This window comes from Elaeis guineensis, chromosome 5 (genome assembly GCF_000442705.2).
Source record: "Elaeis guineensis isolate ETL-2024a chromosome 5, EG11, whole genome shotgun sequence".
Taxonomy (NCBI): domain Eukaryota; kingdom Viridiplantae; phylum Streptophyta; class Magnoliopsida; order Arecales; family Arecaceae; genus Elaeis; species Elaeis guineensis.
The window spans coordinates 17,167,873-17,181,411 of record NC_025997.2 but is presented as its reverse complement, the minus strand read 5'-3'; the positions used below and the strand labels follow the sequence as shown (position 1 = coordinate 17,181,411).

Here is a 13,539-nt window from a genome sequence, read left to right as displayed (position 1 = left end):
TTATAATCCATTAATTAATTAATTAATTAATTAATTTAAGGACCTTATCAACCCAGAGACCAAAATAGATTATGAATAATATCTTTTTGACAATCTGTTTACATACTTAAACTGAATAAGACTCTTGGAAAACGAAAGGAGTCAGCGCTGATCGAACCTTGCCTCCTGCAGCCAAGAATTCTTTAAGAAGTGTTGTCATAATCCATTAATTAATTAATTTAAGGACCCTATTGACCCTAAGGCCAAAATAGATTATAAATCCTACATTTTTGATAATCTGTTTATATACTTCTAGTAACCAGATATTAAATCTGTCAAATGTATATTACAATCCTAGAGTAAAGTTAACCCAAATAATAAGGCTCCCTACAGTCTAGAGAGATGGTGATAATCTGTAAATATTCTTATGGAACACCAAGTTACACAATGATGCTAACTGAGAGTAGCAAAACCTGACAAAAATTTAGTAGAACAGCAAACTAGTAAATGCTTATGATTTTAAAGAAAATTCCAATCAAATTTTAGAATAGATGGGTAGTGAGGATGATTTATTACTTCATTCTCTAAAATAGCACCCATAATACAATACTTGACTATCAGATTATTGAACACCATAAGAAATTTGACATTATATCGGGTATTGCCATCTGCTTTAACCCAAGAAAAAGAAAGAAACCAGGCGACAATCATCCACATTATCAGCAGAACAAACCATGGCTGGAAAATTCGGGAGTCCGCAGCAGCTTCATCTGTCTCTGTCTAGAGTTCATCCTGAAATCATGAACAGTAAATAGATAAATACACCCATAGATTGGCAATTTTTTCAGATCTTTTAATGATATTACAAAAACATTGGAGCTAAAAAAAATACATGTGGTTTGTCCTTGTCTTCGTCTAGGTGTATATCAACATCATCATCTTCTTCCTCTTCTTCATCCTCCTCATCCTAGAGCAGAAAAATATGCCCAGAATGCAATTAAGCAAAACTAGATTTGCTGACAAATTTACAAAGAACACATCATTATGCAGAAATTACCTTTCTAATTGGATCATACTTAGATTCCTGATGGGAAACACACAGAAACACACAAGTTATGGAGGGTTAATTAATCTAGGAGGAAGGAAAAAAAAGTAATTTACCACCTTTCACTACAGCACTGATCACATATACAAATATATTTTAACCAAATTATCAGACTCATGCATTAAACAAATCAGAAAAGGTGAGAGGTCTCGTCAAATGCTAATAACAAGTTTGATGATGAAAATACTACACATTCATGTACCCATTCATAATAAATACAAATCACTTTGGTGCATCAACTACCATGATCAAATTATACTGTGTATGGAGAAAAATAAATTTCTTCCACTTGATAAGTCCAGATTATTTCATGATGCAGCAGCATGTAGAACTCTAATTCTCTTGCATATGGGAATGCACTCCATTTAGGGCTTGTGAAGGTGAGCCCAACTGCAAAGTAAGTAGAGAAGGGCATACTTTTTCATTGGAATAATTTATCAGAGGGGTAATGTGGAAAAGTAGGACAGTTCGGTTTTTGAAATAACATTATTTTGATTTCAGAATTTATTAACCATCAGATCTTATGCAAAATAAAAGAGTTCTGGCTTTTAGAGTAGTCGCACATGTCCACATCTACATGCTTGCTAAATCTAGTAACCTATTGTTACTAATAATTTTACATAACAAATCAATCTTTAATTTTAACATTATACGAGGGGTTATACATAAATGTAAAATTTCTGGACAAGCATCAGCAAAGTCAGCCTACTTTAGTTCAGTTGTGATACCTATACTGCATGAGGGATTATGTGTAAATGTGTAATTTTTTTTTTTTGCAAGTTAGCAAATAATTCATTCTGTGGACTTCAATTATATTCTAATATTTACACATTGTGAGGGGTTATGTGTAAATGTGTAATGCTTCCACATTTTCCTACTTAGGTTAATTATAATGTTTACATTATGTGAAGGGTTTATGTGCAAATGTGTAACTCTTCAGTGTAAGTCAGCATCGACATGCAGACTTTACATTAACAGTAAGCTTCCCATTTATGAGGGGTTATGCATAAATGTGTAATTTGTCATCCTACGTCGGCAAGTTTGTTGCCGGCTTTCATTCAACTCTAAACTAGAGCTGGTGGTCTATTGCTGGATCAGCTTCAGATTTAAACTAATTTGCAACTTATGCTGAATTAGATCAACGCAAATATTACATTGTGCTTGTACCTAAACTAAGTCGGCATTTATGGATATTTGTTCAATTTTAAATATGAGTTTCAAATCATTTTGTGCTTTCTCCCTCTTACTACACCTTAATTTGCATCATTGCTCTCTGTCTTAATCTATTACTTTGGGGAGAACCCATCTCTCCTCGCCATCAAATCCTGCCTACGTTGAGACACTGGCATCAATCTCACCATCAATCTTTCCATCCTTGGACGCCCCCTTCAAAAATGCTGGAATGCCAGAGAATTCCTCCAGATCCATGGAGAGAATATGTAGTCAGCCAAGGAGAGAACATTAAGCCATTGACATCATTCCTACCATCAAAGCTAGGACCAGGGATCAAAAAAAATACTTAAATCTACCTATCTGATCAACATGACAAGAGTACTTTCATAATAAAAAATAGAAGCATTATCGATGCAGTAATTTTGGTGACCATACCTCCTCTTCTTTCCTTCTCGCAGCCTCATCGAATGCTTCCTTAGCTTCCTTCTCAGCCTGCAAATATGTTGCACCTTAGAGTGAACTCGTAAGCAAACATGACAAAAAGATTCTATTGAAAACCGGAATGCTTAAAGACATACATCCTTGTTTTTGCCCCAGGTTTCTTCAGCAAAACTCTTTGCATATTCAGGGTCATCACAAATTAAAATGTTGTCAAACAGGGTTCCTGATTTAACCTGGAAAATAAATTTATAAAGTCAGTAGAATGCACGAAAAGTTCCGGTCAGACCTCATCATAGATTTACCTGCCACAGCTCATGCCTACATATCTTAAGTTGGGATAAACATAAATGTCTGGATCTTCCTTGTAATCTGCAATGAAGTGGCAAGTTAGATTCCAATTAAGTAATTACAATCTGACCAAATGGTTATGAAAAAAAATAAAATTATAAAATAACAAACATAGATACGAGTCTAGAGATAAGAACCTGGATTATCAATCATTGGAGGCTTCCATTTTCCCTTGTAATTGGGGTTCTTGATTTTCTGTCCAGAAAAAAAAAAAAAAAAGAAATCATTAATCACTTCTTTTATTAATCCTTCCTTAGAGTTGAGCTCTATAGTCAGAGGGATAATGCTTAGTTTTTGTTATTGCTGAAGTAATTAGAGTTACTTGTTTTACCACGCAGCTAACAAGTTAAAATTGGACATATACCTTTTGTTTCCATGGCCCCTTGTATTCAGGATTTGGCTTCATTGGGGCCTTCCATTCACCATCCTTTTCATCATTCCAGTCTTCTGGCTGCATCACAGTTTAAAAAAAAAAAAAAAAGAATAGAGTAGCCGTAAACTAACAGCACAACATTTCCCTTCAGCATAATGTTTTCCCAAAGTCTTAAAAAAAAAAAAATAAAAATAATTTTTTTTAAAAAAAAATGCAAGGGTGTGAAGCTCAATCAACCACCTTCTTAGCATCAAGATCAGGTATCTCCTTGGGGATGTCATCATAGCCCTTCATCAATGATAGAAGTTTGTTAGTCCACTCAGAAAAATTGTTTTTGTATTTATTATAGTGATAATACATATCAAAGAAACTGCTAAACAAAGTAACCTACGGCACAGATTGGACATAAATGGGCTCATTTAGAACTAATATGCCAGGGGTATATAGAAAGACGTATATGTACCAACTTCAACCAAACTCAGGCTTCAATATAATGCACTCCATGTAATAAGTCATATAGAAAGCAGAACATAGGAAAATTTCAATGTACTAAAAATGCCTAAACATTCTCCTAGCCAGAATAAGTTGTTCAACAAGTTAAACCAGATAAACAGCAAAAAGAGATAGAAGTTTCTTAACTTCTGAACCAGTGAGAGAAAAATAAATACAAAACCTCTGGTTTCTTATGTTCAGGATCAATAATAAATTTCTTGTCGTCCCAATCTTCAGGCTGTAGATCAGCAACAACAAAGCTTTCAGTAAATTTTCAAACCAAATTATGCTCCTGGAAATCTGAAGGAAGCAAGAACTACTCATGGAAACTGTTCACCTTTTTGGCTTCGGGATCCTCAATTTGCTTTGGAGGAAGAATATCCCAATCAGTATGTATGCTCCCTGATTCCTTCTCTTTGTTATCTATTAGAATACTGTATGTAGCATCCGGGCGGATGATGAGAGTGTAGACATGAGTCAGTTGATCATTCTCACATGGCACATCCTTCTTGTTCATGTGGTTCTTTCCATTTCGTGAAAGAATGGCATGAACCTTCTTCGTGTTCTGCCCACAGATGTCTGGTCCAAACATGATACTGAAATTTCCATGCACACATGTTTGGTATTGCAAATTGTCAGGCCAAAAAGTAGGAAAGAGGTATTAGTGACAAGGAGTTAGTATACCTATAGGGTGTCTCACCACCAAACTTCTTTTGATCAATTTCACCACTAAGCAGCTTCATGTAGGCGCCTGCACAACCAAATTTTTGCTCGCGTTTCGCTGAAAATTGGAAAACCAATGTTTGTCTTTGTTACTGAACTCTGGAAACTCTGCTGAAATTGCATAGAATCTATTGTCCTCCATGGTTTGGATGCCTGCGCTCAAAGATAGAATACCCCACAAAAATGAAAAAACAAATTACATTTGGATGATTTTCATAGTGCAGAGTCAGAAGTGGTTTGAGGATATAAAAATGATACCTTTATCATTTGGATCACCACTCCAATTACCCGAAGTATGGCGCCACTTACCCAACATCTTCTCATCCTTCTTCCAATCAGATTTTACCCACCATTTCTCCCAGCCATCTTCAAGTTGAGGCAACATCAGTGAAGGAGAAGGCAAAAAGAAAAAGAAAAAGGAAAAGAAATATCAACTCAATAACAAGTACTTCAGAGAAGTTATATAACTGGTTCATGTGATCTTTGTTTCTTTCACCACCCTCAGGTTTCATGTAGTCAAGGACCAAGTGAAAAGAACTGGCAGTGCTAAGCATACGATGGAATCTTATAGAGTTCTTTGCAAATCTAACCAATTTTTTTTTTGTTGAGATTACATATAAAACTTTCCTTTATCACAATTTAAAGATCAATCCAGAAAATATCCATTTCTGCTAGAGCAAGAGCAGCAGGCTCCACTCAATGCCATTTCCTCCTCCTCCTCCGCCTGTAGCCATACCACTCGTGCTTTTAAAATCAAAAGAAGCGTATGACAAGGGACGATGGTGATTGTATAAATTTGGAAGTGAGAGAAATGGAGAGACCCCACGATCCTGTTTTAATTGGCCAGGCTTCTAACAGAAGTTCATGACAATGTACTTGAAAAAAGACGGAAGAAATTATTTGTTCATCATACATATTGGAAGAGATCACAATAACTATTTTTTCACTCTTGTGCTATGGAATCCAATACCAAAAATCCATAATCGGATAAGGGAGAAGAAAAGGAGTTCGGATCCTCTGCGATGTGTCTTTTGCATTACACAATACCGTACCAGGCCAATAGCTGCCGCACCATCCATCTCAGAGACGGACGGCTGCTGTTTGCTGTAGAAATCCAAGCAGTTGTGCTCAGTGCCACACATAAGACACGTGCTAGACAACCATTGGTCTCCGAGATGGATGACATGGCAGCTATTCACCATGGTACAGCATTCTGCGATGCAAAAGGCACACTGCAAAGGATCCTAGGTAGAAGATAAGAAAGGAGATACATGCTTAAGATTTCATTCAGAGGATATTTTGATCATTAAAACATGCAACGATGTCCCTCAACACATATAGTAATGGCTTCTTTGGGGTCAGTTCATGGAAACTTAACACAAAAGCCTAACTACAATTTAGACAGATATTTTCCAGACCGAACTGTAAATAGTGATATGAGATGTACCGCTGGCAGGAAAAAAAAAAAAAAAAAAATCTTAATTATATACACCAAGAAGGAAAAGTTGAAGGCTCTGCTCTTTTTCTGTTCTTGAGTCCAATTTGATCAGATTACTGTGACATGAATAACAAACTTTAAAATTCGCAATGTGACCCTGCTTACCACCATCAGTTATAAACAAGCAAATATTAAACCATACACCTGAACTATGAACACACTGAGACAGTCAAAAATCAGCACATATGAAATAGAAAAAACAAAGGTCCTCCAATAGAGTGCAAGACTTACTAAGCAAAAGCATGAAACTAGATAACTCTTGCTTTAATAATAACCAAGATTCCAGAACACAATGACATATTCATCTGAACTACAACTAAAACAGCAAGTAATGCAAAGTACGACAGTTAGCAAAAGGCATGATATCTTCAAAGAAGGCATCAATAGAGTTCTTTTTTTTTGTTTTTAACTGATCCAAAGGCAAATAGTGATCAAACAGAGGAGTAGAGAACAGAAGAAAGGTCAGCAAGAGCCAGAGCGTAGTACCATTGAAGCGCTCCTCAAAGAAGACTTCTGCGGAGGCAAGCGAGAGGAGAGAAAGCAAGAGGGAAACGAAGGAGATGAGCGGCGGCTTCCCCGAAATCGCCATTGGCCAAGGGAAGGCAAGGGAAGAGGAGAGCTCCCTTCCGGAGAGGAGGCTCGGTATTCGGCTCCACTGTTGCCAGAGAACGAAGAAGCCAGAATATAATATCGACGTGGGAGCTGACTACAAGCACCACCCGTCAGATTACCTCCACATGCACGACAATCTTTATTATTTGTTAACTCTTCTTAACGAAAAAGATTATGTGAGATAAATGCTACCTGTCCCGCAAAAAATTATGAAAAATCTATTAGTTTTAATTTATCTTTTCCTAGAAACTATTGAGGGACAAATTTAGCATCTTGGTCTCAAATGACCAACCTAACTTGCCTTCTGTCGCACCATAACTAGATTTATACTAATTTTTGCATATTTATTTTTTCTAAGCTTACGGTGAAATTTTGCATTGCCCAAATATTAATTGATTTTTCTAAATTTTGATAAACACATATCAATAACTGAAATAATGCTGCATCTAATTAGCAGCATTTGTATGGGGATAGTATCATCAGACCATGCTGCTTGAATAGAATACAATCAGAAACCTTTTCTAAAAAAGATACATTAGCATTTTTGTTATTGTAATATAAAGCCTTTCATCTATATGATGTATTACAAACATTTTCTCTCCATAATTCTCTATACATACATCCATCTTTACTAAATACATTTTCACGAATTTAAGGCCTGTTTATTATTGCTTTATCTTTTGTTTCCATTTTTAGAAGCCCACTGACAAAGAATAAACTGGTCTGAACGGCATGCATGATAAACCTTTTTGTTTTCTTGAATTGTTTGTAAAGTCATTAGATTTTATGGTAGATGAAATTATTGTTTTTTTTTTTTTTTTTAAGTGAGAATAAAAGTAACGAATAGTACAAATGCTATCTTCATCAATCTTCGTGTGGCATTTCACTTCTGTAACGAATAGCACAAAGTCTGTAGATTTTTCCTTTTTCTTTTTTTTTTTTGTAATCTCTTAAGATTGATTTTTCCTTTGAGGTGCCTCTCACCAGCCATATACGAGTTGACGAAGGCATATATATCAGCTTACGGTGCGCATAACCGGCGAATAGCCGTTGCTAACCGGCTACATTGGTGCGAGTATAAGTTCCACGGGTTTCTGTTCTCATGAATACAAGGATTTCCCTGTTTTCCACGTTCTCCTCTTTTAGCCGGTGAATAATATCAGCAATCCGATGGGCAGAAAAGAAGAAAAAGGAAGGTGGCAGGAAACAATACACAATTCTATCTATTTTTGAAACAGCAGGATAAAATATGGTGGAACGTTAACTACGGATGCTAAGAGTTAGATTTCATACTATAAACGTGGTTAACTCCATCAAGCAGATTAGTCATCTGTGTGGACATAGAAATGGATGAATGGTGAAAAGTCTTTTATGATGGCTATATCTCATTTAAGTCTTACGTATTGTCTTCATTAATAAAGTAAACACCCAGAGAATATATAGAGAGAGAACTTCTTTTTCGATGTAAACAGGGAGTAGCAGGAAGCTACGCCCTTTTTATTGAAATAAGGCAAAGAATATGTTACAGGAGAAGTACTACAAAAGAAATAGGATGGAAGAAAGTTCTATCCATAATAAAACAAACAAGGAGAAAAATTAGATATGTAACAGAGCAAGCTAAATCTAACTAGCTGCTGATCCTTGCATCATCGCAAGAGGTAACCAAGATTGCAAAGCATTCCAAAATCTCTCATGATCGTCCACGGTCTTCGAAGAACAAATGTGCTTCTAGTTCTGCAAACTTCACAGAATGTTGTACAAGGCGGAAAGAACATATCCATTCTTCTTCAAGAAAATCGGTTGTTTCTATCCTTCTAAACCTCCCAGCAAATTACTGTCACTAACTGATCCTTGCTGTTCTCTTCAACTTAGATTTATTCCTTGTCCTCCAATCCATTCACAGCTTAAGGAAGGGATTGGTTTACCACTCAACTTCAGTTGAATTTTAAAAATTATCGACAAGCTTCGAACAAAAGAGTATTTGAAGGAGAGATGATTTCTGGACTCCATATTTAACCCACACGATACACAACCAGAACTGATATTCCAATATATCTTAGCAAACATTTCCTCTATATGCAATTTGTTCTTTGTTGCAAGCCATAAGAAGACCTTCACTCTTTTCGACGACGGAGTGTTCTAAAGAATTTTTGCAAATAGACATTTTAGGCCTCCATAATTGAAAAACTTACAAAAAAAATTTACCAAGAACAAACCATCTTGAGTAAGCTTCTACATCGGCACATTAGCAATACAAGATGGTCGAATTTGGGCAAGAGTAGAAAGCAACAAAGTCAACTGAGACTCCTAAACAATGGTCAAGAGTCTTCTTACTTTGATATATAATCCTCAACTCCAACTCCAGTACAATAAAATCAGCATATTCAGTTTTAAAACACAACCGTCCAACTCTTCAAAGAAAGGATATAAAGGCACTTAGTCGATCCAAACATCCTCCAAAAATGGTTCGAATTGCTACTCCCCACCTTAAAAGCTACATAACTCCAAAATGCTGAAATTTTAGAACAAACATCCTTCCAGAGAGAACAGGGAGAAAAATTCAAGATAATATTTGAATATTTGCATATCCCATAAAATACTTGGCTCTTTTAGCCTCGTAGTGCAACTTATCACGTTAATGGTGAGATTCTTGAGGGGATCTCAATTGCATTTATTTGTTGGCCACATGGAAGGGCTTATGTACATGTTTTCAGCTGTTAAAGGCGGCCGATCGGACACACTTTTCATGCATTTTAATTGATATAAGATAAAGGCCTAATTAGTAGGAGCAAAATTCATATCCTTTGCATCTTTGTTTCTAGCTTAGACACTTGGGAGAAGCTCTCAATAGGTGTGCCTTCCAAAAAAAAAAAAAAAAAAAAAAAAAAAAACAGAATTGTTAAGTTACTTTTAAAATACCGGGCACATGCTTCCCCTGAAATGAAAGGTGAACACAGCAATCATAGGAATGTAAAGAAAGAAGGGATTCAGAAAGAAGAGACACTTTTTTTCATCCCTTAAATTTATAGGAGTTGTCATGATGGTCATTGTTTTCACACAATTCTTTAAGATAGGATTCAACTCTAGAGTAAAGAATTCAATTCCAGATTAACTAGTTTCTTATATGAAGGAATTCAATTTCAGAAAAGCCTAGCAGTCAAGTTTCAGGATTATTTTTGTTTCAATTTCTAGTCATGCCTTCTAACTTGGCTGGTCATGTGTTTGTCATGTTGAATTGGATTCTTTTCCTGGCAAAGAAATTCATCTATTATGTTGTTTTGCATGATAAATCATTGTATGATGTACTCCAGTGGTAGCCAACAAAATACCGACTGCAAGCTCCCTTTTTTTTTTTGTTTCAAGATGGTCATCAACGCTTGGCAAAAAGCTAAATCTGAGTGTAATTGCTTACAAATTTCTGCAGCCACTCATGAGAAGCGCAATCCCCGAGAAATAACGAACTTGAATCAGAATATAAAATTCTAATCGTCAAATTACTCTCACAAATATATCCTAAGAAACATATTGGAATCTTAAGAAATTGGGCATGGTCAGCTGTGAAGGCTGTGTACTAGCATGTGAAAATCCTTCAAGGAGAAGAAATCTTGGGCTCATTAATTTTTTATCTTTAGATTTGTCTGCAGGTATTTTTTTTGTTTGATTAGCATCCTTTATTAGAAAATGTCATAGGACACAAATGGTGCACAAATTTCATGTTTAACATTAATTAAAAAAAAAAAAAAGAAACAATGGGATAGATGTTGAAAATTTTCTCTCAAAAAAGTCAAAAAAAGTTACTCAAGTATATTCAACTCAATTTCGTTCTTGATCTTGAAATGAGGAGTGGGAAAACCCTATTTGACAATCCTACATTGAAATGATGTCTTGATATGTCATCCCACGAGAAAATAGCAAGGTAAGGTATTAATGAGCTCGTTCGTATTCAGAAGCGCTTCCATCCAGTCCTTTTACATCCATGTATTGAGCTCCTGGGAACCGCAGTACCATCTTTGGAAGATCCTCTTACCATTACTGGTGCTTAGATACATAGCCCCTTTTTACTGAAAAAAGAAAAAAACCACAAAAAACACGTTGCATTACAATAAATACCACAATGAACTTTGGCTGCTGCTACTTTATTTTTTTGTTACAAATACTAAATGATCCCGACGCAGGGAAGAGGAAGCGGCGTTGAATGCTATTAAAATTTGGTGTATTTTGAGGGGAAGAAACATTCACATTTTTTTTTAATGAAATAACATATGCAATATTGATATTGGCATTGTTTATTGTTGTGATTTACCAACCATTTGTATTTTTTTTTATCAACAAATTATTATATTTTTTATCATGATTTTGATTGCTACTGTAATTTTTTTTTTTGATTATAATATATATTTTGATGAAAAAATTGAACAAAAAAGAGAGAAGAGAACTTCATAATAAAATAGTACGATAATAATTTAATTATTTACAAAGAGAAGTGCAATGATTTTATTCATCCAAAAAGATTAGCTGGAAGGTGTTATTATCCAAATACATGTTCGTCTCGATGAACTCGTGCTGCAGTATCCCTTAGTCCGATTATAGATCAGATCAGATCTGATACCATTTATAATAACTCAAACCTCATTCAAAAAGACTAGCCAGAATGTGTTATTTAGATTCTTTTACCTTATATAAGTATTCAAAATTTTTTTAATGAATAATTGATATGAGATTAAATACACGTCCATACAGATCCTTATAAAATAAAAAGAAAGCAAAAGAAATTCTTTTACCTCATCAACCAGATAAGAGCTAGTCTTTACCTTGCGACACCTCACCCAATAAGTCTCTTCCACCTCTACTTCTTTCTTCCCTTCCTTGCAGCCTAAAAGCATCCGGCTCCATCATCATCGTACGTCCAAAACTATTGCATTGATATATATCCGAACTGATAAGGATAATAACAATTCTGGCAAATCTTCACCCACCTAACTATAATGGAGATATATGCAGATCCATTTTGTTAAAGTTATTTGTTATAGAGTTTATTGTATCTTACATTCATTGTATGTAGACACTTTATTATGCCTATGATTGTGTATAAATAGAGATAGACCAATATCATCATTGGTGGGGTCTTCAAGCTTTCTAAAATTTTTTATGGTATCAGGGCAATAAGGACCAACATCCTCTTCCTTTCTTCTAATCTCCTCCAACACATAGCTTCCTTCTTTAGCCCCTCCACCACCCTCACATTTGTTATCTCTAATATTTTTTATCTTATTTCATAAAACTAGATCATCATAATTATCTATTATGGAGGTTTTAGTGTTTACTTGTTTTTCGTTCCTGTAAACTATTGAGCTTTGTTGATAAGACCCATGAATGCCCAAAAAAGTTTCTTTAGGACACTGATGGAAAACTCACAATTTCATTCAATCCAAAGTACAACCAATGACATGAGCAAGATCAACATCTTTTATCATGGATTAATGCTATGCTTACAAAGGGTATCCTGACCTTTGTTGTCAGCCTTCCAACTCTCATGCAATTTGACTTGCACTTGAGAAAAGGTACTCCTCTCCTCAGACTCTCATATTCTTGAGTTAAAATTTCAACTGCAAAATATTAAGAAAGAAGGATTTAGCATGTCTGATTATCTTCAGAAAATTAAAAGTTTATCTGATAGTTTAGCCGCAGTCGACAAACCAGTTGATGACAGTGATACGATCTTGCATATTTTGAATGGTTTACCATATGGATATAACTCATTCAAAACTTTTATTTGTACTCGTCATCCTCCACTTTCGCTGGAAGAATTGCATGCTCTTTATATTGTTGAAGAGTTAGAAATAAACACTTTTTCCAAAGATTCTATAACTATAGAATATGGCACCATTGCTTTTGCTGCCTCCCATACTCATAACCGGCCACCTCAAGAATGTGACGGTGGTCGATCTAATGGCACCAACAATAGCCGTGGTAAAGGATGTGGCCATGGTAGTTTTGGTCATGGAAGTAGAACATCTTCATCCCCACCATCTTTTAATTCATTTTCTTGACCAACATTGAAGATTTGCAATCGAGTGGGTCATATTGCACTTGATTGTCATCATAGGATGGATTTTGCTTATCAAGGATGAATTCCTCTATAAAAATTTCAAGCTATGGTGGTTACCTCCAATGTTAATACTGACAATGCTTGGTATGCTAATATTGGGGCAACCAATCACATTACATATGATGTGAACAATCTCTCTTTCTGCTCTAAGCATCAGGGACATGATTATGTTGTTATGGGCCGGGTAATGGATAAGATTTGTCTATCTTAAATATCGATTCTTCTTTCCTTCATCATAACAATCACATCTTTAATCTCCACAATATTTTGCATGTCCTAAAGATTTCCACTAATCTACTTTTTATTCACCAATTTACAAAAGATAACAATTGTGCTTTTGTATTTGATTCTTCTGGATTCAACGATTCATCATACAAGACAAAACATCGAGGAAGATGCTTTTCTGTAGACAAAATGAAAATGAGCTTTATCCTTTCAAAGTCTCTTTTCAGTCTTCTAATAAAGTTTGTCCAGTAGCTTTCGTTAGCAAACGAGTCTTTGCTTCACTTTGGCATCTCCGGCTTGGTCATCTCTCAACTACTACTTTAAAGTCCATGTTAGCTCAGTCGCACTTTTGTTCCATGGCTCTAGTAATAGTATTTCTTTATGTCATTCATGTCAAGTTGCCAAAAGTAAATATTTACCATTTCTTTTATCTTCTAGTGTTTCACATGAATTTTTACAAA

The 13,539-nt window shown here is 35.3% G+C and overlaps 1 protein-coding gene across 1 annotated transcript; it reads right to left on the bottom strand.

Moving 5' to 3' along the window:
* Nucleotides 1-478: 478 nt before the first annotated feature.
* Nucleotides 479-6,780, bottom strand: LOC105045043 (calreticulin). The gene is given in 16 exon segments (XM_010923203.4): nucleotides 479-771; nucleotides 872-946; nucleotides 1,037-1,063; nucleotides 2,693-2,749; nucleotides 2,836-2,931; nucleotides 3,001-3,014; nucleotides 3,017-3,067; nucleotides 3,184-3,241; nucleotides 3,411-3,497; nucleotides 3,660-3,707; nucleotides 4,093-4,149; nucleotides 4,249-4,507; nucleotides 4,596-4,716; nucleotides 4,719-4,787; nucleotides 4,893-5,000; nucleotides 6,619-6,780. Coding segments are annotated over 16 exon segments (1,242 nt in total). The 5' UTR covers nucleotides 6,722-6,780; the 3' UTR covers nucleotides 479-759.
* Between the last annotated feature and the right edge of the window lie 6,759 nt (nucleotides 6,781-13,539).